Here is a 27,436-nt window from a genome sequence, read left to right as displayed (position 1 = left end):
CCTTGTAAAAACCTAAAAAAAAAAATCATTAGACAATAATGTAGCCTGTTCGGCAATTTTGTAATTGTCATACTATGATTACTTCATAAACATGTTTTTCTCTAGTCAGATACTGCATCTGTTATGAACCTTATGCTTTTGTTTATGAAGGCTAAAACAGGCGAACATGCTACATATGTGATTGCTTATGTGTATGAGTGTGCACTGCATGCAAGATGAACCAAATATTATCTTAACATGAGTTGGAAGTAGAGAGACCTTAAAAACAGCTTATTACAAAGGTTCTTAACCTTTTTTATGTCATGGACCTCCTTAGAATAAGATTTATAAATAAATAAAATAAAAATTTTTTATTATTTTAACAGAAATTAATTATAAGTTCATGGACCCTAAATTATAAACCCCTGATGTAATCCAACCTCCTTTGTTTATAGATGAAAAAACTGAAATAGAGAGGTCAAAGAATTTTCCCAAGGTTATCCAATTAGTAAATGAAAGAACCTGGATTTAAACCTCAGTCTTCTGACTCCAAATCTTATCTTTCTTAATTGAAAGGAGTCTGCCTCTGATGAAGGTGAGAACTCTGATGTCATATGCTTCCTTATAGTTGTTTCTCTTTTGAACTTGCTTGGTCCTTCTTAATCTACCCAAGTTCTTGACCTTAACCCAGCTGTGTTCCTGAGGGTGTGCTCATTATTTCAGTATCAGAGAACCTCCTCTTGCTTCAACAAGCAGCAGTTTGCCCCTAAAATATGGTATCAGTTTTTGAACTCCGATAGAGTTCACATTGTGGGTTCAAAAGGAAAGCTGGGAATGACTGAAAAAGTTGTAGCAATCTTTTTTGTTTGTTTTTTTTTCACAAGGCAATGGGATTAAGTGACTTGTCCAAGGTCACATAGCTAGGTAATTAAGTGTCTAAGGCAGTGTCTAAACTGAGGTCCTCCTGACTCCAGGGCTGGTGCTCTATCCACTGCATCATCTAGCTACTTCTAGTTTATAGCATTCTTAAGAGTATCTTTTTTTTTTATTTTTAGGTTTTTGCAAGGCAAACGGGGTTAAGTGGCTTGCCCAAGGCCACACGGCTAGGTAATTATTAAGTGTCTGGGACCAGATTTGAACCCAGGTACTCCTGACTCCAGGGCCAGTGCTTTATCCACACCTAGCTGCCCCAAGAGTATCTTAAGACATTACTTCAACACATTTAATATGCTGGTGGATCATTATTAAAGATTGGTCATTATGATGCCAGCACACTTAATGTTAGAGTATTAAGATACTTCCAAGATAAATTCCATGGAGCCAAAAGGAAGGGTTCCTTGGCTCTGTTGATAGACACTGCTGGTTACTCAGAGTTGGCTTTCTTGACCCCTTGAATAAGAAACTGGGGATGGAAAAGTTCAAATATTTGCATTCCTAAAACTTGCAAATATGTAGGAATGTGAATACTGTTAAGATTTGTGAGCTCTTAGTCATTCCATAAGAATAGCAGTTCTTTTCCCAGAAGTCAAAGGTGACAATAGAAATGATATGTTGATCTTTCATGAATAATGTGTTGATCTTTCATGATGTGAGGGACCCCAAAAAGTATGTGTTTGGGATTCTTTATTCTTCTCTAATGGTTCATAGTACTTTTTCCTTTGATTCTGATGCTTATCTTTGTTTGGAATTTGCCCTTGTTTCGAAATTATTCATCCAGCTTACTTCCTAGAGGACGTAATATATTTTTATTTAGGAGAGTTAAACTTGTTTATGAATATACATATTTTCACAGGAATAGTGGGCTCATTAGTCCTATATCACCCCAGGTTTTGTTTATTCATATTCATATTTTATTCCTCTAATTTCCTACATGTAGAATTGTGTAAAATGTGTTTCCATCTTAGTCATTTTGAGGAAAAGAAGGAAGGAAGGAAGTGAGGGAGAGAAAAATAATGTGCTTTTGTCAGCATTCAGACTCTAGTTCTTTCTCTGGAAGATCACATTTTTTTCATCATGAGTCTTTTGGATTGACGTAGAGCATGGTATTGCTGAAAATAGCTAAGTTATTCAGTTGATTATCATGCATTCTTGCTATTATTGTGTATAATGTTCTCTTGGGCTTGCTCACTCTGCATCAGTTCATGTGATTTTTTCCAGCTTTTTTCAGGCTTTTTTTTTTTAAATCAACCTCATCATTTCTTATAGTAATGAAAGGAAAATTACTATAAGAAATGATGAGGTTGATTTAAAAATTCTAAAAATGCATTCTAAAAATCAGGGTTCTTTAAGTGAAAAAACTCACAACTGACCCTGGAGGTGTGAAAATTCAGATTAAGTTCACATATATTACAGACCACAAGCAGTTCATAGATTTTATTTCATCTGGAGAAATAGCAAGTTAGCAGAGGACAGGCTGAATGACAAAGATTCAGACAAGATTGTCTGAGGGAAAGAGAAAGGGAAAAGAAATACAATCGTAAGAATTACTGGGCTTATTCTCTGAGGTACCACCTCACACCTCTCAGATTGGCCAGTATGACCAGGAAGGATAATGATCATTGTTGGAAAGGATGTGGGAAATCTAGGACACTATTACACTGTTGGTGGAGCTGTGAACTCATCCAACCCTTCTGGAGAGCTATTTGGAACTATGCCCAAAGGGCAACCAAAATGTGCATACCCTTTGACCCAGCAATACCACTACTGGGTCTATACCCTGAAGAGATGAGGAAAAAAGGTAAAAACATTACTTGTACAAAAATATTTATAGCAGCCCTGTTTGTGGTGGCAAAGAATTGGAAATCCAGTAACTGTCCTTCAATTGGGGAATGGCTTAGCAAACTGTAGTATATGTATGTCATGGAACACTATTGTGCTATTAGAAAGCAGGAGGGATGGGGATTCAGGGAAACCTGGAGGGATTTGCATGAACTGATGCTGAGTGAGATGAGCAGAACCAGAAAAACACTGTACACCCTAACAACAACATGGGGGTGATGTTCAACCTCGAAGGATTTGCTCATTCCATCAGTGCAACAATCAGGAACAATTTTGGGCTGTCTGCAAAGGAGAGTGCCATCTGTATCCAGATAAGGAGCTGTGGAGTTTGAACAAAGTGCAAGGGCTATTCCCTTTAATTTAGGAAAAAAACAGATATCTTATTGTCTGATCTTGTTACCTCTTAGACTTCTCTTCTCTTTAAAGATATGATTTCTCTCTCATCACACCCAATTTGGATCAAGGTACAACATGGAAACAAAATAAAGACTGACAGACTGCTTTTTGTGGGGGGGGAGGGAAGCAAGATTGGGGGGAAAATGTAAAACTCAAATAATATCTGTAATAAAAATAAATTTAAATTAAAAAAAAAGAATTACTGGGCTTAGACCAGCTTGGAGCTGGGTTCATATTGTTAGTTATGAACCCTGAAAGAAGTCTCCTTGAGAGAGAGAGAGGTGGGGGAGGAGAAATAGCTTAGATCAACATAGGTCCAGGGGGGGAACTTAGAGGAAAGAAGCGGAAGAAACAGCAGGGAGCCCAGGAGAAGAAAAGAGAAGAGAAAAAAAGCTTAGATTAACATAGATCCAGCCAGATGGAGCTGGGGGGTCATATTGTTCCAGTGGCATAAGCTCGTGGTTTTAGCTTAGAGAAAAAGAGTGGCAGCCCTGTGAAAATTCAGAGAAGAAAAAGAGTTCCCTAGGATCTTTGCTTAAATACATTTCCATGGTGGGCAAGACAAGGGTGGTACTTGGGGAGTATTCTCCAATGTGTATATCCCAGAGGCCATCCCCAAGAGTGGCTAAGACAATAATTATTGCACATGGGTAGCATTCTACCTACTAATCTTTTCTGCCCCAGAGGGTGTGACCTTCAAGTCTAGGTGGCAAAAGATTACATCATTTCTCTGTGTCCTACTTAAGTAGCACAGTGGTATTCTATTATAGTAATATACCACAACTTTTTTAGTCATTCCCAGCTTTCCTTTTGAACCCACAAGTCTTCTATTTTGACTTTAAGGAAATCCATAGCATCATTACATGGGAATTAGAAGCAAAGCCAGTGTGAACTCTGAAGTAGCTTTCAATATTGGCAAATCATATATGGAGCCTGATGGAGAGGTTGTTGGTTCAGAGACATTTTAGATATGAATTGATGCTGAGTGAGATGAGCCATCTAACTGTGACTTTCAATTTAAGGTCACTTAGTACCTAGTAGACCTTAGCTTTTAGTGAAGGGTTATAATTGTCAATTAGGCACTCTGCTTCAGTCATTGATAACTCTGGTGACCTCTCATTAGTATTATCCATTGCTTTTAGTTCACCCCTTCAACTAATCTTCATGAAAAGGGTAGTCCTTGCAGGGTTCCCTGGAGCAAAGCTAACTGGACTAGGCCCAACAGGCATTCCCAGCTGCTGTAATGGTGTGAGGGTGGGGTGGGATTGCCTTTTGTAGGGACTGATTCCAATCCATTTAATTATCCTTCTATTAAACCAAATGACTTCTTTTTCACTTTGAATAAAACACTTTTAAGACCCTGCACTTGACTTCATGGGACTTTTATGACCCAGTAAAGAAATTTTTCTTTTTCTTCCCCAGCAATGTATTAAAAGAAGATAGCAAATTTCTCAGTCCAGAAAACACAATGATTCTCACATATCCAAATTCTGGGGAAGATAATTCTGTTCTAAAGGTAAGAGAAACATTCTTAGATTCAAGGATGTAGCAAAGCTTAAAACTGGAAGGGAATTTCATATCATCTAAAACCACTCATTTGGCAGCTGTATAAACTAAGGCTTAGAAAGAGATTATGTGACTTATTGCAGATTTAGGATGATCTATGTAGTTTCTGTTATGCCAGGATATTTTAACCTGAGAATCTCTTTCTTTTTTGATGGGCAGGTATGTAATACAGTAGAGAGAGTACTGGACCTAGAGCCAGAAAGGCTTCAGACCTTACTAGCTATATGACCCTGAACAAGTCACCTAATTCATCTGTAAAATGAGCCTGAAGAAGGAAATGATAAAACACTGCAGTATCTTTGCCAAGAAATGGGGGTCACAAAGAGTCAGACTCAACTGAAAACAACTGGAATATTCTTTTTAATACATTGATATTTATCTTTTAACATAATTCTAAGTTTAAAAGCATTTTAATGAGAAAGGGTCTATAGTCTTTACCAGACTTCTGCAAGGCTTTATAATCCCCAAAAAGTTAAGAACCCCTGCTCTAAGCCATACTGACTCTTATCTTCTCAGGTTCTTTAAAGTCTGGGATATAAAACTGAACCACTCAGGTGAAATTTCAAATGTTTTTATAAATGTTTCAAATGTTTTTATAAGTCTTCATTTACCTTGAGACTCTAAACAGAAAAATACTTCTCATTATCTATATTATCAGTTACAGTATTTTGAGATAGTTTCTTGTTTATAGATTCCTCAGAGCCCTTCTCTCCAACAGTTTCTTAAATTCCCCTCTTCTAGTTTTTGGTTACTGGATCTCCTACCTGACCTATCTTCCTTTATTAAAATATATAATAAGGGGGCAGTTTGGTAGCACAGTGGATAGAGCACCAACCCTGGAATCAGGAGGACCTAAGACACTTGATGCTTGCTAACTGTGTGACCTTGGACAAGTCACTTAGCCCCGTTGCCTTGCAAACCCCCTCCCCCCCAAATATATATGTGTGTGTGTGTGTGTGTGTGTGTGTGTGTGTGTGTGTATATATATATATATATATATTATACATGTATGTGTGCATATATGTATATGTGTGTGTGTGTATGAGTACTCATGATTGTTAATTGAATTAATGATGGAAGTCCCAATGGAATTATTCCTAATGTGATCATGTCATCAGACATGAGAGCATAGAATGTTTTTTGTCTTTCTTTGTGTGCTCAGTGCTTAGCACAGTGCCTGGCACAGATGCTATACTTTTTAAACTGTAGCGGCAAAAATTTTTTTTTAAATTTTAATTCATTTCTTCAATTATATTTAAAGAAAGTTTTCAATATTCATTTTTATAAAGTTTTCTTCTTCCCACTTCTTCCTTCCCCACCCTAGGAGAACAAGTAATCTGATGTACAATCATAAATAACATTTCTCATAATCACTATGTGCTACTTTGTAATCAAGTGTTGGGAGAGATTAAAAGTTTTGATCAAAAGCATGATTCCTTTTCTACTGGAGATTATTTTCTAGTAGAAAAATGAAATTTATGATCCAGTATTTTGATGCATCTTTAACTTCTTTGATATGAGGACTTACTTAAATGATTTAGATTACCTTTTTTATTTTGTGCCCCCTTGTCAGTGCTTCACTGGGGTTGCTTATCTTCTCAGCCTTTTGACATTACATGGGGATGACTGAAGCACTTGAGCAATCTGATTCATTGAGTTTGTTTCACACTTGCTCAGTGACTGCTATTTCCTTTTCTGGTAGTATATCTCTCATGATATCTTTCTTGTGGGAAATTTTTTGTTGGTCATGTGCTGCAGTCTTTTCATGCTCACCAAACTTCTAAATAACCCATAATTTTGATTCTTCAGATTGTAACATTTCATATTTCAGTCATATAGCATAATTGGATGAATATGAGTTTTGAGAAGTTCGTTTTTGCTTGTTTATTTCAGGGAAAAGCTTGTCTGCATCAAAACACATTCTCCTATTCAGTTCTGGTCCCAATTCATTGTGAGTATTCAGTATCTGTCTCAGATAGATGTACCGCTGAACCAAGCTCTAGGCCAGGGCTGTCCAATCTTAGCTTATCTTAGGTCTGCACCTGAGATTCAAGGACCACACCCAGAATAAAAAATAGAATATACAATATGATAATTAATTTGTAGTCTTAACTTAGATTTAGCGAGTGCTATGAAAAGTCATGGTACTTAGAAAGTGGGGGGCATCATCAATACGACAGGTGAAGGTGCAAAAGCAAATACAAAACAACAAAGTGACAGCCCAACGCTATAAAGGAAGGTGCAGACTGACTAGTCTGCTTCATACAGACGGAATACATCCCACAAATAAGTTCTGTGTGATGTGTTCTGTTCTTAATACTGCTTAAAAATATCGAAGAAAAATTCATATTAATTAGATTATTTATTATGAGGGAATTATGCATTCTATACAAATTAATATTTTTTTTTCGCTTGTGAAAATTAAAACCCACAGGAGGGCTACATATACTTACACTGTGAGCTGTATTTTTATAGCCCAGCTATATAAGTTATACTAAGGTTTAACACACTATGACCTGAGGGCCAAATCCAGCCTTCTGCCTGTTTTTGTAAGGTTTGAGCTAAGAATGTTTTTACAATAATGTTATAACAAATATAAATAAATAGAAAGGGCAAGATTTGGCCTTAAGGCCATAGTGTGCTGATATATAAAAATATGTATCAGTACATACATACATACATACATACATACTCTTTTAAGTTGATCACTGATCTCACTTAAAATGTTTCTTCGTGTTAGAGCTTAGTGCAATCAATATGTTATCCATAAAAAGGAACATCATTGGATCTCAACATCTATATAGGAAAGTCCCTTTTCCATTTGACACACTGAACATACAAAGGGGTGTGTTTGGTCTGATCCAGCTACTTTTAATAGCTTTAAAAAATTTTTTCTGCTCTTTCTACCTAATTATGCATCCTACTAGGGATGGTGCTTACTTTTTTTTAGGTTTTTTTTTTTTTGCAAGGCAAACGGGGTTAAGTGGCTTGCCCAAGGCCACACGGCTAGGTAATTATTAAGTGTCTGAGACTGGATTTGAACCTAGGTACTCCTGACTCCAGGACTGGTGCTTTATCCACTGCGCCACCTAGCCACTGATGGTGCTTACTTATAATTACTATTTTTTTTTTTTTCAGTAAGGCCATCAGGATTAAGTAACTTGCCCAAAGTCACACAACTTGTAAGTGTCAAGTGTCTGTGACCAGGTTTGAACTCAGGACCTCTTGTATCCAGTATCAGTGCTCTATTCACTGTGCCATTGGTCTTCCTCTTATTTATAAGGTGAAATGTGATGGTTCCACTTTCATTGTTGGAGAAAATAGTTTGGTATAGAGACAATGCTTTTTTATGTTATCTATTTGTTGTCTTTCCATTTTCATTCTTAAGCACTCCAAAGATCATCTGACTTAACTTGATTTCTTATCAAACTTTTGACTTGTTTTTTATTGCCACTGCTTCTTGCTGTTTCATGAAGCAGTGTTTCTCAGAATCTCCAAACATTCATTCATTTAATCAATGTTCATCAAATATTAAAGTACCTCCAGTATGCCTGATGGAGATAAAAAAACAATAGTTATTTCCCTCAAGGAGCTTCATTCTCCTCTATATGATTTTATGAGTTTTTATTTTAAGTTGATGTTACCCTTGCCTTGCATATCTCTCTACTTGGGGTCAGCTATGTGACGCAGTGGATAGAGCACCAGCCCTAGAGTCAGGAGGACCTTATTTCAAATCCAGACTCAGATACTTAATAATTGCCTACCTGTATGACCTTGGTCAAGTCACTCTTAACCCCATTGCCTTAAATTTAAAAAAAAAAGGTTAACATATCTCTTTACCTGGCAAGGCTTATAGGATCATTGATTTGGAACTGAAAAGGACTTTGAGAATTATCTGGGAAATGTGTTTATGTGCATCAGATTGTCAGGGGCAGGAGGATAAAGGGGAAGAGGAGAGGAAAGAATGCCAAAAAAGAGGAGTTTAAACTTTTTGGAAATTTTGAACCCATAAAGATTTTTAAAGAGAAACAAGATTAAATATATGCTTAAGAACACAAGCAAGTTATTCACTCATCGAATGAAGCATGGATTAGAGGGGCTGAGTTATTAATGAAGTGACTAAAAAGTAGTTGGAACTTTCCTGTTGGGTGGAGAAGTTGCTCAAAAATTGAACTTGTTCTGTGGCCTTGGGCATCATGCTTTATATTTATGTGGAGGGAGCTGGAGCTCTTCCCAGTATTGTGACAGTTAATAATTGTAAAATGCTTTGCTGGTTTGAAGTTCTAAAACTTTGTCTTCAAAAAGAAGCAAATGCATTCTGTCCTCACTTCCACTCCTTGCAATCTAGTTTCCCTTAAAACCTGGCTTATATATGAGGTTTTATCTGATTCCTGATTATTTTGTATCAGTCAGTAAGCAATTATTATTATGTATGTGTGTGTGTGCGTGCATGCACACATGTGTGCTTGCACACAAGAAACCACATTTGCTTCTGCCAGTAGAATGTAACCTCTTGGAGGGCAGGTGCTGTTTTGGTTTTGTCTGGCATATACTAGGTGCTTCTTGATATATGTCTGTTGATTTATTATTCAAAATTTTTTTTTAATTTATTTAAGACAATAGGATAAATGACTTGCCCAAGGTTACACAGCTAGACAATTATTAAGTATCTGAGGTCAGATTTGAACCAAGGACTTCCTGACTCCAGGACTGGTGCTGTGCTCTATCCCACTGTGTTGTTGATTAATTCTTACATTTAAATGCAACTTCTTTTTATTTTTTGGTTTCTATCATAATAAGAATTACAGTAGTGATTTGATTTTATTCTTCTAGGAACTCAGAACTTGAATGTTATTGTGCTGTAATCAGTTGGATTCTTCATGTAATTAAATATATTCCATTTTCTACATTTATCCTTTTTTCCTCTACAATATTTCTACCAAAATTACATGACAGACTAGAAATGGGAGTGTACAATTAATGCTTTAATTTTAAAATGTGGTTAATAGAAGATGGCTTGTTTATATGGTTTCTGGGTTTATTTGCAAAAATTAAATTAACACAGATAAGCTTAGTAAATCAATTTCTATGAGGAGACTTCTTTTTTTTTTTCTTTTGCTAGTTAAGAAATAAAATAAGAGGAACAGTCAAAGAAATCAGTAAACAGTAGTTGGGACTTTTTGAGATAGAAAAGTTGTAAAATTTCAAAGACTTCATGACAAGTCCTCTACTCCAAAGGACTTCTATGTCTTCTTTTGATCATAATCTTAATTCTGATTAGTATAGTATAGTGTTGTCTCCTCTATGGATACCTAAAGAAAGAAGGCTCATAAGGATGTATGGATTAAACATCCAGTATGGTTTACAGCAGAGTTCACATTGTAGTTCTGATCTAGTAGGTTTTAGGAATCTTTTCTGATCCACTGCCTCAATCTGATTGCTATACCCTGGTGTCCAAGGAGTAAAATTGAAGAGAAGTTAATAAAAATTATATTATCTTGTTTAAGTTTTAGGTATGTTCCTGACTTCTCTTACTCCTCAAGTTTAACAAAAAGGTACATCCCCAGTACCCCTGTCCCCCCCAAAATTTGGCATCATTTAAAAATATTCATTTTTCTTTAATAGGCTTAACCTAAACCAGCTTGGGTCAGAACAATAAATTGAGGGGGAAAATTAGTAAGTAAATTTGTTTGTAATAGCTATTTTTGTTTTCCTTAGAGTGCTACTGATGAGTTGGATGCCCTGCTCTCATCCTTAACAGAGAACCTGATTGATTTAACTGCTGCTCCTCCGGTAAATATGGTTCACAATAATCATACAAAAAGTAGGGGAAGGGGAATCTATTCACTGCCCTTTGTTAGTTATTACCTAGAAAAAATATCTAGTCAAGTACATCAATCAAATTTTTTTGAGTCCCTACTATTGTGTCTTAAGTATTTCTGAATGAGTGTTATAGTCCATATATAAAAATGTAAGATACCTGTCCTCTAGTAACTTAAACTTTATTTTTTTGTTTGTTTTTTGTTTTTTTAGGTTTTTTGCAAGGTAATGGGGTTAAGTGGCTTGCCCAAGGCCACACAGCTAGGTAATTATTAAGTGTCTGAGGCCGGATTTGAACTCAGATACTCCTGACTCCAGGGCCGGTGCTCTATCCACTGTGCCACCTAGCTGCCCGTAACTTAAACTTTAAATGAGAAAATAAGATTTACAAAAAACTTAGAAAATGAATGCTGATCAATGCATTGATCAACCAACAATCCAGAGACCTGGTGATGAAGAATGCAGCCCATCTCATGACAGAAAAGGGATGGACTAAATATTCAGAGTAATATTGCCAAATATTAGACACCTGAATGGTACAGTGGCTAGAGTTCTGGATCTGAAGTCTGGAAGATGGCCAGTCACAACTGGCCTCAGACACTTGACCCTGGGCAAGTCACTTACCCCAGTCTGTCTCAGTGCCTCATCTATAAAAATGAACTGGAGAAGGGAAAAAACCACTTCAGTGTCTTTGATAACCCTACATGGAGTCATGAAGAGTTGGAAATGACTGAATTGATTGAACTGCAACAAATATTCAGAATGAGACACATTTTTGAACATGGCCTATGTTTCACTAAGCAAATTTGTCATAAGAATTTCTCTCCCTACCCCACCCCCCAGTTGGGTATGTGGGAGGTGTCAGAGAAAAAAAATTCTTGATCACTGAAAAAAAGCAGTAGTATTGGGAAATCAAGGGCATTCCAGTTGGAAGGAATGCTTAAGAAAAAACACAGTGATGGAAAGGTTGAAGGCACTTTCAGTAATTCATTCTGGCTGGAGCACAGTATGAAGAGTAGATTAGAAAAATAAGAGCAGATGGAATGGTTGGGTCCAGATTATTGAGGGTCTTAAAGTTGAGCTAAAGAGTTCGTATGTTATTTAGTAGATAGTGAGGAGCGACTTACGGTTCTTGTGTGATAACATGATCAGAGCTGTGCATAATTAAACTCTCAGCAGCATGTGAATCTGAGTGGAGTAGAAGAAAGACTGGAGTCAGGGTGACCTATTAGAAGCCTATTGTAAGGGGCAGCTAGGTGGCACAGTGGATAGAGCACCGGTCCTGGAGTGAGGAGTACCTGAGTTCAAATCCAGCCTCAGACACTTAATAATTACCTAGCTGTGTGGCCTTGGGCAAGCCACTTAACCCCATTGCCTTGCAAAAAAACCCCCAAAAAAACAAAAAACAGAAGCCTATTGTAATGGTCCAAGTGAGAGCTGAAGGGAATCTCAGCTGAACTGCTGATTTTGATAATAAAGAAGAGAACCTCATTGTAGAAAGGACATTGACCAGAGTAAGGATGAGGGACTTTAAGATAGTTCATGTAAGGATCATTTGGAAGAAGTGAGTATTTTCATTGTGGCCAAGAAAAGGTGGAAAGCAGGAGTGATGTGAGATTCTCCTTTAGGAAGAGTAAGGAGCAGTGTGGGTGGATATTTCAGAGACAAATATGGACTTTGTGTAAGAGAAAACTTCTTTGTAATTTGAGATGTACAAAATTGGAAGAGTTTGTAGTTAAGGATGTCAAGGCTTATTGTTCTGAACTTGAGTGTCAGGGATGATAATTATATCATTAAAATAAGGAAATGGGTAGTAGGATCAGATTTTTCAAGGAATGATGAAATTTTAAATTATCTTGAATCTATAATGACACCAGAACATTAAGTGGAGATATCTGACTGAAAGAGGAAAATGCAATCTGAAATAAAATAAAAATCAAGACTGGAGAAGATGATTTGGGAACCAACTTTATTAAAGTACTTATTAATGTCATGGAAATGGATGCCCATGACTATCAAGATAAAAGAAGAAGACTGAAAATATTCTCTGAGGGGTCGAAAAATGTCTAGTTTGGGGGCATAGGAAGAACAATAGACCAAAAAAAAAGATATTAGAAGGAGAATCAGAAAAATAATGTGATAGAATCCAAGAAAAAAGTTTGAACAAAGGTGGCCATCAGTGTCAAAGCAGAGAAGTCAAAGTTGAGGAATGAGACTTGACTCATAATTTGACCACTAGAAGTTATCCCTTATACAAATTCAGACCTCTGTTAGTGAAAGTAAATAACTTGTATTGTCTTCTTTTCATTTCAGTATTTATTTCTTAGATCACCTTCTTTGATCACTCCCAAATCAGATAAGTCCTTTGATTAAAAAAGTAAATTAGGCAGTGAGGCTCAGTGCAACAATACCTTCTCATTACTAAAATGACTATCTGGAATACTTGTTTACAAATGCCTTATTTCATAAAGGAAGCATCATATCATCTTCATCTCTGAAACAAAAAAATTTTTCTATCAGCCTGCAACAACTAAGCCAGAAGTAATTTCTCCTTTTTTTTGAGTTCTTCTAGTATATTATTTAAACAACACTTCCAGCATGTTAAATAAAATATCATATAGTAATCTTTTTTAATATACTTCATATGCTCACCTTTTTTATCCTATTAGGTTGCAAATGCCTAAAGGACAACAGCATCTGTATTTAAATCAGTTATACTTCATGGCTTCCCCAATATTGTAATAAGTAATACAGTATATACAGTAAATGGCAGAACAAATGAATTCAGAGGAAGAGAGCTCCTGTGTCAGATGATCAGAAGTGACTTCATGAATGAGGTAGAATTTGAGCTAGGTCCTAAAGAGAGTCAGAATTATAGAAGGAGAGAAGAAATAAATTTAAGGAGGAAAATGGCATGCTTTATAAAGGTATAGAAAGAAAAACCTGCTTGCTAGTGGCAAGTAGAATCGTTAGATTGGAATGAATGGTATCTATAGGGAATGGTCAAAATCTCTATAAATAAAATATATCTTGGGGGTGGCTAGGTGGTACAGTGGATAAAGCACCGGCCCTGGAGTCAGGAGTACCTGGGTTCAAATCCAGTCTCAGACATTTAATAATTACCTAGCTGTGTGGCCTTGGGCAAGCCACTTAACCCCATTTGCCTTGCCAAAAATTTAAATATATATGTGTATACTCAATTTCAAACATGGAAAGGTTTGGTTGGAACTGGAATAAATTTGTGTATAGGATCTTGTTTTTCTTAGCCGTGATTGATAATTAGAAAACTGTCCACATAAACAGGTGCTTTCTCCCTCTCTCTTCAAACACATTGCTCTATTTATGTGTTTGTCACAAGTCTTTGTTCTGGCTTCTACCAAAGAGATTATAACAGGCTAAAATTATAAAAAAGAAAATGTATGCTGCATAACAGGAAAAACTTAACCTGATTAGTAGATCCTGATCTCCTTAGATTAGTAGAAAGCATGTGCTTTTACTCACCAGGAACTGCTCCACCTCTAGGGCAATATCTCATTCATGGGTGGTCACAGGAAAGGATCTTGGATTTTATTCTCCCCTTAGAATGTTCCCTTAAAAATCTGATTATTAACTTTAGAGATTTTTTTTTCTTATTCTATTCTTTATTTAATACTTGAGATTTTTAGTACCTTAGTAAAAAAAATTGTTTTCCTTCCATTCTTTTAGGTGTCTTCCTTATCTTCAGTTGCACCCCGTTGGATTGTGCCAGTAAGTTGTAAATACTTGTTATTTTAGGTGCTAGATAAGTTTGTAGGATTATTTAACAATTTTAAGCATTGTGATCAAAACTTCATGAAGAATTAGTTGACTTGGATTATTATTTTTTAAAAAAAGTTTTCTGGTTCTTTAAATACCCAGAGGTGCTGGGTGGAATCTACAAAAATCTCTGAAGTGGTAGATGAAAATGCAAAATTTAGGATAGTTAAGTATTATGCTTTAAAGGACTTACCTGTAGCCAACATTGTTCTCAAATTATCTTTTGTGTTTTCACTTTCACATCCCCTTCCCCGTTTTCCTCAAGGATAACTTTGGCTGTTATTGACAGCCATGTAAGAGTAGTATTTGTTGACTGTGATCATTTTGATGCCAATGGTTCGATTTGTTGTGTCTTCCTACAGCAGACCAGGCCTCTTTCTAATGGAATCTCAGGGAATGAAGGGACTCTGGAAAGGAAAGAGGATTGTAGTAACCCAGAGTTGCTCTCCTTGATTGCCCAGCCAGGGCCCTTCTTAGTTGATGCTGTGACCAGGTGAGGTCTTTTCTTTGTTCTTCATAGAGGATTGCACTCCATCATACTTCTCCCACTTTGAACAATAGGATTGCATTCTTCTCCATTTATTCTTTAGCTGCTTACTTCTCTATATGTTGGATGCTAATTCTATAGATTTTTATGACTTGACAATAAAAGGATTCCTTGACTTGAAACACACTTGCAGTTTTTATGCACAGCTCTCAAAACTGCTAGAATGGAATAGAAAACATTAATGAAGATGGGCCAAGGCCTGGGCTACTTTCTGGGAATACATTTGAGAAAACAGAGGCAATACTTATTCTCAAGTACCATTCTAATTGGAGAAGACAGTGTACTGTAAATGAGAGCATATGTTTATGTTCATTTCACAATGGTTAGAAAGGCTGGGGACTTACACAAGAGGGAAACAAGAGCAAATGGCAAGACCTGGAGGATTTGGGGAGTGATGGCAGGGCAGATGGTCCCCCACCAAGAGACTTTGGGGTTATGATGGAGTGAGGCACTGACTTCTCTCTAATAGAGGTGGAGAATCTAAGGGTCAGTGTTCAGCTAATGATGGACTGGGCAATGGAATGAGGGGGACAGTTTGTGGTTCCCCTCCATAGCTGCAGGTGCTGTCAGTCAGTCTGGTGTCTACTGACCTGGTGGGTTCGGGAGGGGAAGGTTTTCCCTTTGGTGGGGTATGGAGTGGGGAGGTTGGTGTGGACTGGGATGTTATCTGAAGGGGTATTTAGGGTATATGAGCATAAATGAAAAAAAAAATAAAGTTGAATAAATGCACCAAGGTGCATTCTCTTAAAATTGATGTTGCTGAGTCCTGGCTATTGGCATGCTATAAAACTATTTACCACATATAGGAACTACACCTAAAATAGTTTTTTTGTATTTTCGACCCTTGTTCTTCAGCCTTTGCCTGGGACATTAACCAACTCTTTTCTGACAGATCTGGCTACTTTTCTACTTACCACAACTCTTTGTGCCTACTTCCCCTCAGATATATGCTTCTGGTGTAGAGAATTTTGGCCAGCACAAGAAGGCACCAGTTATCCTTTAATTTTATTTTTGTTAATAGCCCTCAAAGTCTGCCTAAGCATGAGTGAATACTGACCTTTCTTTAAGATTTTGTATGCTCACATAGGCAACTGTGGAAGATTCTGCTGAAAAACTCAACTGAATGTCAGACTTGTGGTCAGTAGGGGACTGTCAGCTCTTCTAGACATAGCCCTTGGAAGAACTAGGAAAGGAAATGACAGTAATGACCTGAGGCCTTGCTCAGGACAGCGAGCAAATATAGTCTCATGGTGTTTTAGTTCCATTCGTTATCCAGAACATGTCTGGGAATTAGAAGTAACCCCAAAATGACTTCTTAAGCCATAAAAGAAAAATAATGAACTCATTAGTTATTTAAGAGTTCCTCAGAGGCTTCTTTAATCCTTGACTCAAATATCTAGCTAGCTTGGCTGTCTGATTTCCAGGCCCACACTAGATTAGCAGCAGTAGAATAGTGAGAAGCAGGCATGTTATGAGAAGTGGAAACCAGAGACAACAGAAATGGCCTTTAGGGCAGCTAGGTGGCATAATGGATAAAGCACCAGCCTTGGAGTCAGGAGTACCTGGGTTCAAATCCTGTCTCAGACACTTAATAATTACTTAGCTGTGTGGCCTTGGGCAAGCCAGTTAACCTAAAAAAAATGGCCTTTAAAAATATAAAAGCATCTTAGAATCCACTTCAGTTTGTCATAGGAAAGCACTGGATAATGTACAATGTTGTGTATGCTTTGATGACCCAAGTCATCATGGAAAGTTTAAATTACATTTAATGTTAAAGAAACAGGGCTGTGTAGGGGCAGCTAGGTGGCGCAGTGGATAGAGCACTGGTCCTGGAGTCAGGAGTACCTGAGTTCAAATTTGACCTCAGACACTTAATAATTACCTAGCTGTGTGGCCTTGGGCAAGCCACTTAACCCCATTTGCCTTGCAAAATCCTAAAAACAAAACAAAACAAGAAACAGGGCCGTGTATAATAAATTCAAGAAAACGTTTTCATCTAGAAAATGTATTTCATGTTGCACACATTACTAGCAGCATACCTACCATGCATGGTATCAAATTAATCAGGTGTTACTGGTCTGTAAGTCACTAAAAGCCCCTTTCCTGAAGAGAAAGAAAGCTCCTGGCTGCCTCTCCCCTGAGCCACATCTCACAGATATCTGTTTTTTCAGCTCTGTCCCAGGCTTGGCTGAAGAAGCCTTCAGGAAGCAGCGCAAATGCTTGCTCACGACTGAGCTGTGAGCTGGCACTGCCCGTGTCCTGTCACTGGACCACTGGCACTTCCTGTGTCCTGTCACTGGAGCACTGGCCTTCCCAGAAGCCCGTCCTGGACCCTACCTGCTCAGATGTGTTCTGTATGCTCTGCCTCCCTGCTGACTCCCCAAGGAGACAGACTCTCCATTCTCCTCAAGAAAGCAGAAGAGTTGTCACTGTCGCCTTGATAAGGCCCTTTAGGCAGACGTGTCCACCCACACAAGGACTTTTGTTCTTTCTCTTTGTACCTTCTGAAACTTTCTATGGGGAAAAATTCTTGATGGTCCCCAAGGATGGACTTGGTGGCCTTCTGGTGGGAGGAAGCAATGAGGACTTGTGCGCCCTCTGGTGGTTGTGATGAGTAACTACAAAACTTTGATATGGTGCAAATCTACTGACTTACTTATTTCTTCTTTCTTTTCTTCATTATAAGCATCCCGTTTAATCTTTATGTTCTTCAGAGCCATTGATCTTTTCTGTGAAATACCTGGAAAAGTTAAAGCAATTAGGTCAGGAACTTAGGAGTATCAATGGGGACTATAAAGGTTCTAAAGAAAATTACAGAACACTTCCAAAATCACCTCACTGTCTTATTGTCCTACCAGGTTGCCTGACCCAATCCTATTTTTATGTTTGAGAGGGATAGCAGACTTGCAAATACCTATAGAGCAATTGCTAGTCCACTTTAGCCTTTTCTCAAGAACTACATGAATTTTAACATAAAGGACAATAGGCAATATCTTCTTTTTGCTTGGCATAAGTTTTTGTTTTCCATGGCTGCTTAGGTTAGTGTTTATTAGAGCTGGTACAGACATTTCTTGTACCTGTGAATTTTGTTTTACTGGAGTATATTTATCTCACAAGCTGTTTGTAATAGAGGGAAGAGATCTGGAAGTCTTTCAGATTATGAAAATATTTTCTCTTACTTCAATCTAACTCATTGTGTCATGTTCCTACTTCATTCAGTTTGAGGCAATATAATGAATTGTTTCATCTTTTTTATATAGTTTGGAAAATAAACCATTACTGTTGTAACACTATCCAGATGTGGGGCAGAATTTTTAAAAGAAATGACAGATTCTACCCTAGAAGTTCCATGACAGGTTCTAGGACAGGAGAAGAGACTAAATTAATTTACTGATTATTTTACCAGTAATTGCTGCTTTTAGAGAGCTGATGGTGAGCTCTTGCTGTCTCAATCTCAGGGAACTAAGGAGAAGCATGGCTCCCTCTCAGAGAGGATTATTATGCTCAATCTAATCTGTGCTTTTTGGGTCTAGGTCTATTTTAGAATAAACTGAATAAAATCAGAGTTTGTCCACTTTGAGAAGAATATCAGAATGTGGGCAGAGAACTAGAAATTTGAGGTCTACTTTGGATTCAAGGACTTTCTTTTGTAAATAGTAGGATATTGATCATTTCTTGAATTATTGTTTGAGCACCTGCTATATTCTAAGTACTTTCTTTCTAAAAAGAACTGCCAGTCTAGAAATGAACTGACAATTCAGTGAGAAATTTGTCAGTCTAAATGTATTTTTCTAAGATTTCCTGGAACTGTCATTTGTCTGTTCAGAGCAGTCTAAAGAAGAAAACCTACTTCAGGCAGGCATTTGAGTCAAAAATTCAAGTCCTAAATCAGTTAACCACTTCACATGCCAAACTTTATGGAGTATAAGCTTCACAAGAATCAGCAGGTCTTATCCACTTAAAAATAAAGGCCTGAGGTCTTCCCAGAGCAATTACTGGTGGATTGGGCAGGGGGTGGGGAGAAAGGAATGTGAAAGAACTTGGAACAATTTTAGTCAGTTGCCAGTCCCTCAAATTTTAAAATCATTAGTACTTTAATCTTTTCCTTTTCAGCTGCTCTGCTGTAGTATACTGCATAGTATACTGCATAGAGATGTCATGGGAGCTAACCTTGTTTTATACCATTCAGCCTAAAAGAACATTGAATGCTTTAGTTTAAAGTGCCCTCTTCTACCACCAACATGTGAATAGCAGATAACCAATAGCATCTGGCAGAATAGTTTAGGGCTCCTGTTTAGGGGAAAGCTGGCACTTTCCATTGACTACTTCTTGACAACTACTTTGTAAGTGACATTGTAAATGGCATAAGTGACTTTACTAGAGGAGCTACCTTGACTTAAGGATAAATTTGCTGACAGTCATCAAATATATTTAAAGGGTTTCCAAACCCTGGAATCTGGAATTTAGCCAAGGGCATCTTGAATTGGGCAAAACACATACTTTCTTAGTAGCATTTGTGATTCATTCTAGAGGCACTGGAACAGCAATTAGGGCATGGACCCCAAAGCTTTTAACGATGCTTGAGTACATTCAACAGCCTATGTCTTCCATCCATAGAATCATAGAAGATTACAACTGAAGGGGACCTTCAGTTCTAATCTAATCCTGATGGGTTATAGAGTGGGAAACTAAATTAATATTTCTTACTGTAGGTTGCACAACAAGTTATACAGCAGAACTCATATACTGATCTTATTTATGACAAGTTAAACAGAGGAGCAGGTTAGCTGGGGAGAAAAATCATCTAACCCTTATATTTTTCATTTTTCAATATTCTTGCCCAGTCAGAATAGATGGTTTCTTAAGATTCTTTTGAATTTCACGCTATCCAGAGATTAGAGAATAATTTTTTTAAAAGATTTTGCATCTCATTGTGCAGTACTTAAATATGGAGATTAGCATTCCATAGAAAGTATTAGATCTAACAGGTGAAGTTATAAATAAGTCTTACATATATTAGGTACTTTGAATAGCATCTCATTGTGTTTCTAGCTCTTGAAAGTATGAGTTCAGTGGTTGAAAGCCTATATTGATGGAAGCACCTGGGAATGAGAAAAGCCAGTGTCTTTTAGGCATGATAAGTGAGAACTATATATTTTAAATGGATAGGAAGGAAGGATTCTTAATATTTGACTTTGAAGGATCTATTTTAAAAGGGTGTATCTAGAATTTAAGATGGTAGAAAAAAATGGCTTGAGGTAAAAGGAATGAGAGGAGAGTATTTGCAAGTGAAGACAGGCTAGTAACATTTTTTAAACAGGTAGCTTAATTTCTGGGCAAGATTCTCCCCTAAAAATCTTGTCATCATGTCCAAGTATCAGTCCAAAATAGTTGATTGAGGAAGCAAGATGAAGTTCCCATACAATTATTTGAGATCTCTAAGAAAGAAAAATTGATGGAATTTTAATGAATTTGAATCAGAAGTTATGAGAACACGTTTTCATATTCAGAGGAAGAGAAGAGCCAGGGCATTAGTTTGCTTGATCATCCTGGCTTAGAAAGCTATTCACATTCTTGACTTGAAAAGTCACTTGGATGTGATTTACAGCAGAGATAACAGGCTGAAGTCAGCAAAATGGATCCTCCACAGATTCCAGCTGGGAGATCTGGCTTTTGCTTTGCTTTGTATCATTAGATACATAGATGAATGAAATATGGTGCATCTTGATTCATTTTCAAGAATCTAAAATGTGGAATAACATGTATAATTTGAGGAAATTACCTTCCTCTCTCCCATTTTATTATTTTAGATTATTTCTGGAGTATCACTTCCAAAATAATATCCAGTACTCAGAGACCGGATAGTCTTAACTTCCTTATTTTATAAATGCAAAAACTACAGCCTCCAAAGCCATCATATTTAAATCTATGTCCTCTTACTACAAATCCAGTATTCATGTAGCACATGTCATCTATTCTCCACATAAGATTGAATAGGAATTCCTTTTAAAATAGTTTAAACCAGTGCTGCTTGAAGACCTTCACTAAGAAGGATTCAACCACCTCTCATTAAACCTTATTCCATTTTGGATATTTCTAACTGTTTTTTCCCTTTTCATGTAACTGGAATCTGCCTATCTGGAACTACTACCTTCTTTATTATTCCATTTGAAAGCTCTTTATTTTCTTGATGGGGGGAGCTAGGTGGTGCCAGTAGATAAGAACTCCAGGCCTGGAGTCAAGAAGACTGAGTGTGGTCTCAGAGACCTAATAGCTATGTGACCCTGGGCAAGTCACTTAACTCTGCTTTAGTTTCTTCACCTGTAAAATGAACTGGAGAAGGAAATGGCAAACCATTTCAGTATCTTTGTCAAGAAAACCCCAAATGCATTCACAAGTAATCAGTCACTGAAACTGAAACACTGAACAGCAACAATAACTGATCCTTGTTACAGCATAGTCTCCTGGCATCTCGCTGTTCTGGATCTACTTCATTTTGTCATTGTTACAAATCTAAAAACATTTCACTTAGAGCTCAGCACAGTACAGTAGGGCTATAACCCTCCTTGTACTGGAGTTCTATTTAAAGCCAAATCATTGCATCTAACTTTTTTTAAATTTGGTTTTATTTTCAGTTTCAGATTCTCACTTGTCTCCCCATGTCCCATTCATCAAGAAGACAAAAAGAAACCCGTTACAAATATATACAGCCATAAAGAAAGTCACAAATAAAGCATATTCCGGCATTCATTAAGTCCAGAAAAGAAAAAGAGAAAAGAATTAAGTTTCAGTCTATATGCTGTGTCCATTAACTAGTCTGGAGTTTGGCAATATTTCATCATGGTTCCTTTTGAATTTCCTGTTGATTATTGTGTTTCTTAGAATTCCTAAGACTTTCACAGGTGATTTTCCTTATGGTATCACTATGCTATTGGTTCTGTCACTTCACCTTGCACATCAGTTTATCTAAACCTTTTTGAATTTGAAACATTTGAAACCATTCCCTTCATCATTTATTTTAGCACCTTAGAATTCTAACATTCTAACCTAATCTTGATGAAAGTCTCCTCTTTGCCATAAAAACAGATATTATAAATGCTTTTGTACATATAGGTCCTTTCCTCTTTTCTTTGATAACTTTGGGATTTAGAACTCTGAGTAAATTCCAGTTTGCTCTCCCAGCTTCTCCGGTAGTGCTTTAGTGACCCTCTTTTTTCCGCATCCTCTCTAGAATTTGTCATTTCTCTTTCTGGCCAACTTAACCAATCCAGCATTTTATAATGCTTCTTAAACATCTGGACTTTTTTTTAAAGCAACTTTCCATACTATTGAGTCATGCAGAGCTTGTAGCCTACAGAAACTTGAAGATCATTTTTGTATAAATACTAGTTACACCTTCCACATTCTGTACTTTGTACAGAATTTGAGTGTTTGATCCTCATTTCTAGTGCCCCACCCCCACTAGGAAATGCATTTACTTTGTTTTGTTTTTTACAGGGAAGCATTATATGGGGAAGGGAATTGTAATAGTTATAGCAAAGGAAAAAGGTTACTGAAATACTTCCATGCAGAAGGAAATATGAAAGAAAGTTCAAAAATAGAACTTTCTTAAATTCAACCTAAGACAGTTACTAGCTCTACAACTTTTGGCAGCTCACTTACCTTCTGCTTGCTTCAGTTTCCTCAACTTTAAAATAGAGATATTAATGGTGCCTACCTGTTGTGAGGGTCAAATGATATTTGTAAATCTCTTAGCATAGTGCCTGGTATATGGCAGAGGCTTAATATACATTTCCTTCCTTGCACAGCCTCTTTTTTTTATAATATATCCTGGAGTTTTGTTTACAATCAAAATTAGATTACAGGGGCAGCTAGGTGGCGCAGTGGATAGAGCACTGGCCTTGGAGTCAGGGGTACCTGAGTTCAAATCTGACCTAAGACACTTAATAATTACCTAGCTGTGTGGCCTTGGACAAGTCACTTAACCCCATTGCCTTGCAAAATCTAAAAAAAAAAATTAGATTACAGTTTAGTTTCAAGTGTGAAGACTTTACCCTTTCATGAAAGATGGGGTTTTGTCCACATCCTATCCTGGCAGCTTTCTCATTGATAATTTTTCAGAGACCTCTGAGAAATCTTGGCAATCCCAGCTGCCAATATTCAGCTGGCTGAAAGTATCTCCCTGGGAAGCACTTCCTTTGGAACTCATTTGAGAACAACGAGGTGCTCTCTTACTGTATCATCACTTATACTAGCTATTAACCTGCTAAGCATTTTATCTTTTGCTAGCAAAAGATTATTTTCCTCTGTAGGAAAAAAAAATAAAGCGATTCCTTCTCTATTCATCTATTATTGTTACATTGGCCCTAATCTTCCTTTTGTTCCCACCATAGGTTAAAAAAACTAAACCTTTTAAAAACTTTTTGGTGTTTGTCAGTTTGGGGGCATTCTAAACTACACTGTTGTATAGTAAGCTTTTTTTAAGGAACTTGCCATGCTTGTCATTCTCATATCTACCCTCACTGCTCACATTCATGTCTTTTTTTAATGAACCTGAGATAAACATTTCCATATAGAAGGAAAATAAAAAGATCATGTATGAAATTGTGAATCTGTTACACACATGCTTCAACATTTCCATATAGAAAGAAAATAAAAAAGATTGTGTATGAAATTGTTAATCTATTACACACATGCTTTTAAGGGGAAAAAAAATATCAACCTACCAAGTCTGTCCTGCTTGTTTGGCCTCTCCAGAAATTCCTTCTGTTCTTCTCTATGTATTTTAATTTTTTTTTTGCATCACTATTACTACTCTCTATCCTTATTCCCATCCCTTGTACTTTCTACTAGGGAAGGCATTTAGTTCATTTGGTTGGGAAGAATTATCTTGAAGGGGATTGTAATAGTTATGGCAAAGGGGAAAGTTAATGAAATATATAACTACAAAAGAAAATGGAAGAAAGTTCAGAAACTGCATGAATCTGGTAGTAATGTAATAATTATATATTTTTTAAAAATTCAAGCTGTACATTATTGATATTCATGGCTTTAGATGTCTTTTATTTGTATAAGAAATGGTCATGGTGCTGTCTGTACAAGTTCTCAGTTTTAAAAATATTGTTTAAACCCCTTCTGTGTAACAAGTATAGTTAATGCAAAACAAATTCACACATTGGTATGTCTGAAAATGTGTGTCTCATTCTGCACCTTTGCTAGGAGGTGGGAAGTATGCTTCCTTTAGTCTTCTGGAGTCAGGCATTGTTCAGCGATCCAAAGTCTTTAAAACTAGCTGTCTTTGCATTTTTTTTTAAATCATATAAGTTGTTCTCTTTGTTTTATTTGCTACACTTTCTATCAGCATCATCTGATACAAGACTTCTCAGGGTTCCCTGAATCAATTCTCTGCCATTTTCTAGAGCCCAATACTATTCCATTCCATTCAGATGATTTTAAAAAAGAAATTTTCAGTGTCATTAACAATCTGAGTCGGTACATGGGTTTCTTATGCCTCCATATCAGTATCCTTACACAGCTCCTCTTTTTCTTCCTTAGCAGAATCATTGTGGTTAGAATTTCATTCTTGAAAATTTCTCATCCTGTTTAGGTAGAATTCCTCTTTTTGCCTCCAAACCTCCCTATATTTTCTCTTATCTCTCAAAATTTAACACAAATGTTTTTAATGGGGAAAGGGAAAGGAAGAGGGGGTTGCTATCCACAAACTTTTAAAACTATCTTGATAACTTTCAATATAATTAATTCCCTTTGTAATCCTATATATTTAAAGGTTTTCTGAGAAAAGGGGTCCATAGGTTCAGACAGACTGCCAAAGAAGTCCTTTGCCTAAAAAAGGTGAAGCCATGCTCTAGGTGTTTGTCAGACTATGTTGGGCTTTCTTGAATTCATCAAGAGCGATAAGATGAAGAGGTTACTGAGGGAGTAACCAATTTTCATTTCATTTCTAATTCAGTAATTACTTTTTCCTTGTTGGGTAGAATTAGATCCAAAATAGGAGTTCCTCTCTACACTGAAAAATAAAATTATCCTTGTCAAGTAAAGAATGTTTCAGCAACTCTTGTGAGATAGTAGGGAGTTTTCCATCATTGTTAGGCCTCTGTGCCATCTTTATGATGGTTTCAAATGACTTGTTCATTTTTTCCATTTGTCCAGAGGATTTATAATAATGTAGTCAAAGGCAATGAAATTATTGCTTTAAAATGAGATTTGTAGGTTTCTGTTGTGTGTGCTGTGCTCTTCATCTAAAAGCAACTCAAATATCTTATTGATAGACAATCCTCTTAGACAAATGGGATCATAATATTTTTGCAATGCCATCTTATTGGGAACACAAATAGTTGGTTAGATGGGTCCATGCATTGCTTTTTTGTACCTGCTTTAAATTCCAGTAGGCCCTTTTCTAAAATTGTAGATCATTTCTGAAGGACTATTTTTTACATGATTGCTTCTTTTAAGTGTTCTCCTTTTGGGAATCACATTTCTACCCTGACCTTAATTTCTTTTCCTTTCTTATGACCTAATTATTGTGTGAATAACCAAGTAGAAAAAGGCTAAAGGTGTTCCCTCCCATTTATTTCTCAGTTCTGGATATGGTCCTCCATCCCCATCCTTTTGTCACCTCTGAGATCTTGTTGTAAAGGAGCACTTGATACATGTCTAAAGACTCGAGTCATGGTCAGAACTCTACTGTCAACTAGTGGAGTGGCCTTAGGCAATTAATATACTTAACCCCATTGAACCTCAGTTTCCTTGTCTGTAAAATAAAGGAGTAAGATCAAACAATGTTCAGGTCTCTCCACATTTTAAAATTCTGACTCCCTCTTTTTTTTTTTTGTTTATTTATATTCAGTCATACCTGGGTATTTTGTGATTCTGGGAATCCAGATAGCAGCAGATGGAAGGATACCCATTTATTATAGTAGCAACCCTTCCTCTCCTCTTCCTCTTCTTTGGAATTTGAAACTCTGGTTTTTGCATGTTCCGAGCTGTGCTCAGAAGCTTTCCTACAAAAACCCTTCTGGTGACTGCTGGAAAACTTGGTGGGAGCAGCAGAACTTTTCTTTGGCCTTGTATACACATAGCAGAATTGAATCTTAACCTCATCTTCCCCAGTAGTGGAAGCCTCCAGAAAAGAGAGCATAGTTTACAAATCCCTAATCCATGTTCTTTGACATTTTCCTGATGTCAGAATGACTTTGTTGTACCTAGGGTTTCCCAAATGGAATAATTTCCTGTCCTTTTTATCTTCAGCTTGACATGTTAGACTATTTTCAGAACTTAGTATTTTATGTTTACTTTTTATATGTGTAAAGCTTGGTAATAGCTCTCAAAGTATAATTTATTGTTTTTTAAATCTCAAATGCACCCTTCACTTTGTATTTTGTATGACCACGATTAGAATTTTTCCTTGACCTGTATTAGAGACACTGAGGCATATTTGTACACTGGAACAAGAACTATAATTTGACTGCACTCCAATAAATCTTTTATGAAATGTTTGCACTAGAATTTTCTACCATGTATGCTGACTGATTGAATGAAACTTCTAAATCCATTTTTAGTCCATTTCAGAATGGAGTATCTGTCAAGGTGAAAAAAAAATAGATATTTTTTACCAATTTTTATCAGTTACATAATATGTCATGAAAGCCAAGGGTATTTTCTTGAATTAATATCCATTGTACCCCAGAAGAAACAGATTTGCTGCTACCCATGAGCTGAGATGGCCTATCCCAGGGCCATTCCAGTACCAGCAGGTGATCACTACTCTCCTTGGTTATCTCACAACCTCACCTAAGCATCTGACTGCTGTGCTTATTTTATTTCTCGTTTCATTTGGAGGCCAAGAGGCAATGAACCTCTGAACTGGTCCATATGAGAGTCCCTGGAGAGAGGAAAGGGTTAATACTCATTTTGTTAGAAAGTAGTTAGGGGGGCGGCTAGGTGGGGTGGTGGATAAAGCACTGGCCCTGGAGTCAGGAGTACCTGGGTTCAAATCTGGTCTCAGACACTTAATAATTACCTAGCTGTGTGGCCTTGGGCAAGCCACTTAACCCCGTTTGCCTTGCAAAAAAACCCTAAAAAAAATGAAAAAGAAAGTAGTTAGGCCCACTGTTGACTCTGCTATGGCAGAGGTTTATACTAGCTGGGCTTCTTAAACAAAACAAATGGGAAGTCCATCCCACAACATACAAATATCTTGTTCTGTTTCAATTCCTGCCCTGTGTTGAATTCGAAATGCTGGACTTGGGAGAAGGAGATGAAGAGAGAAAGAAGGAAGAAACCTGGGATTTTAATTACTGTTTTAGGTAGCAATGATTATGATGTGCATACTGGGGAATGGTTCATTAAAAAGAAGTTTCAAGTCTGACACCAAGAGAAATTGGGGAAATACTTCTGGGAGCCTCTGCATTGCAATTCACTGGTCTTGTGAGAGGCAGTCAGAAAGCTCTAACCCTAGTTCTGTGGTGGATTTTGCCAGAAAGGGATGTGTTTTCCTCTCCCCCTCCCCACCCCTGACTGAATCCTTTAAGTGAA

The 27,436-nt window shown here is 37.0% G+C and overlaps 1 protein-coding gene across 2 annotated transcripts in view; it reads left to right on the top strand.

Annotated features, from left to right (window-relative positions):
- EPB41L5 (erythrocyte membrane protein band 4.1 like 5) overlaps positions 1–26,454 on the top strand; it is a 121,785-nt gene extending 95,331 nt beyond the window's left edge. The window contains exons 21-25 of one of the 2 annotated variants that reach the window (XM_074214978.1): positions 4,576–4,669; positions 10,438–10,512; positions 14,245–14,286; positions 14,697–14,827; positions 17,053–26,454. In XM_074214978.1, the coding sequence (XP_074071079.1) occupies positions 4,576–4,669; positions 10,438–10,512; positions 14,245–14,286; positions 14,697–14,827; positions 17,053–17,122 (412 nt within the window). In that variant the 3' untranslated portion in view covers positions 17,123–26,454. Of the gene's footprint in view, positions 1–4,575; positions 4,670–6,612; positions 6,671–10,437; positions 10,515–14,244; positions 14,287–14,696; positions 14,828–17,052 lie in introns of those variants that run through there. The other variant, XM_074214979.1, reaches the window with a different exon arrangement.
- The last annotated feature ends 982 nt before the right edge of the window (positions 26,455–27,436 follow it).

Source organism: Macrotis lagotis, chromosome 1 (assembly GCF_037893015.1).
Source record: "Macrotis lagotis isolate mMagLag1 chromosome 1, bilby.v1.9.chrom.fasta, whole genome shotgun sequence".
In the NCBI taxonomy this organism is placed as follows: domain Eukaryota; kingdom Metazoa; phylum Chordata; class Mammalia; order Peramelemorphia; family Peramelidae; genus Macrotis; species Macrotis lagotis.
The sequence above is the reverse complement of the archived record's forward strand: the minus strand, read 5'-3'. Positions and strand labels throughout refer to the sequence as shown.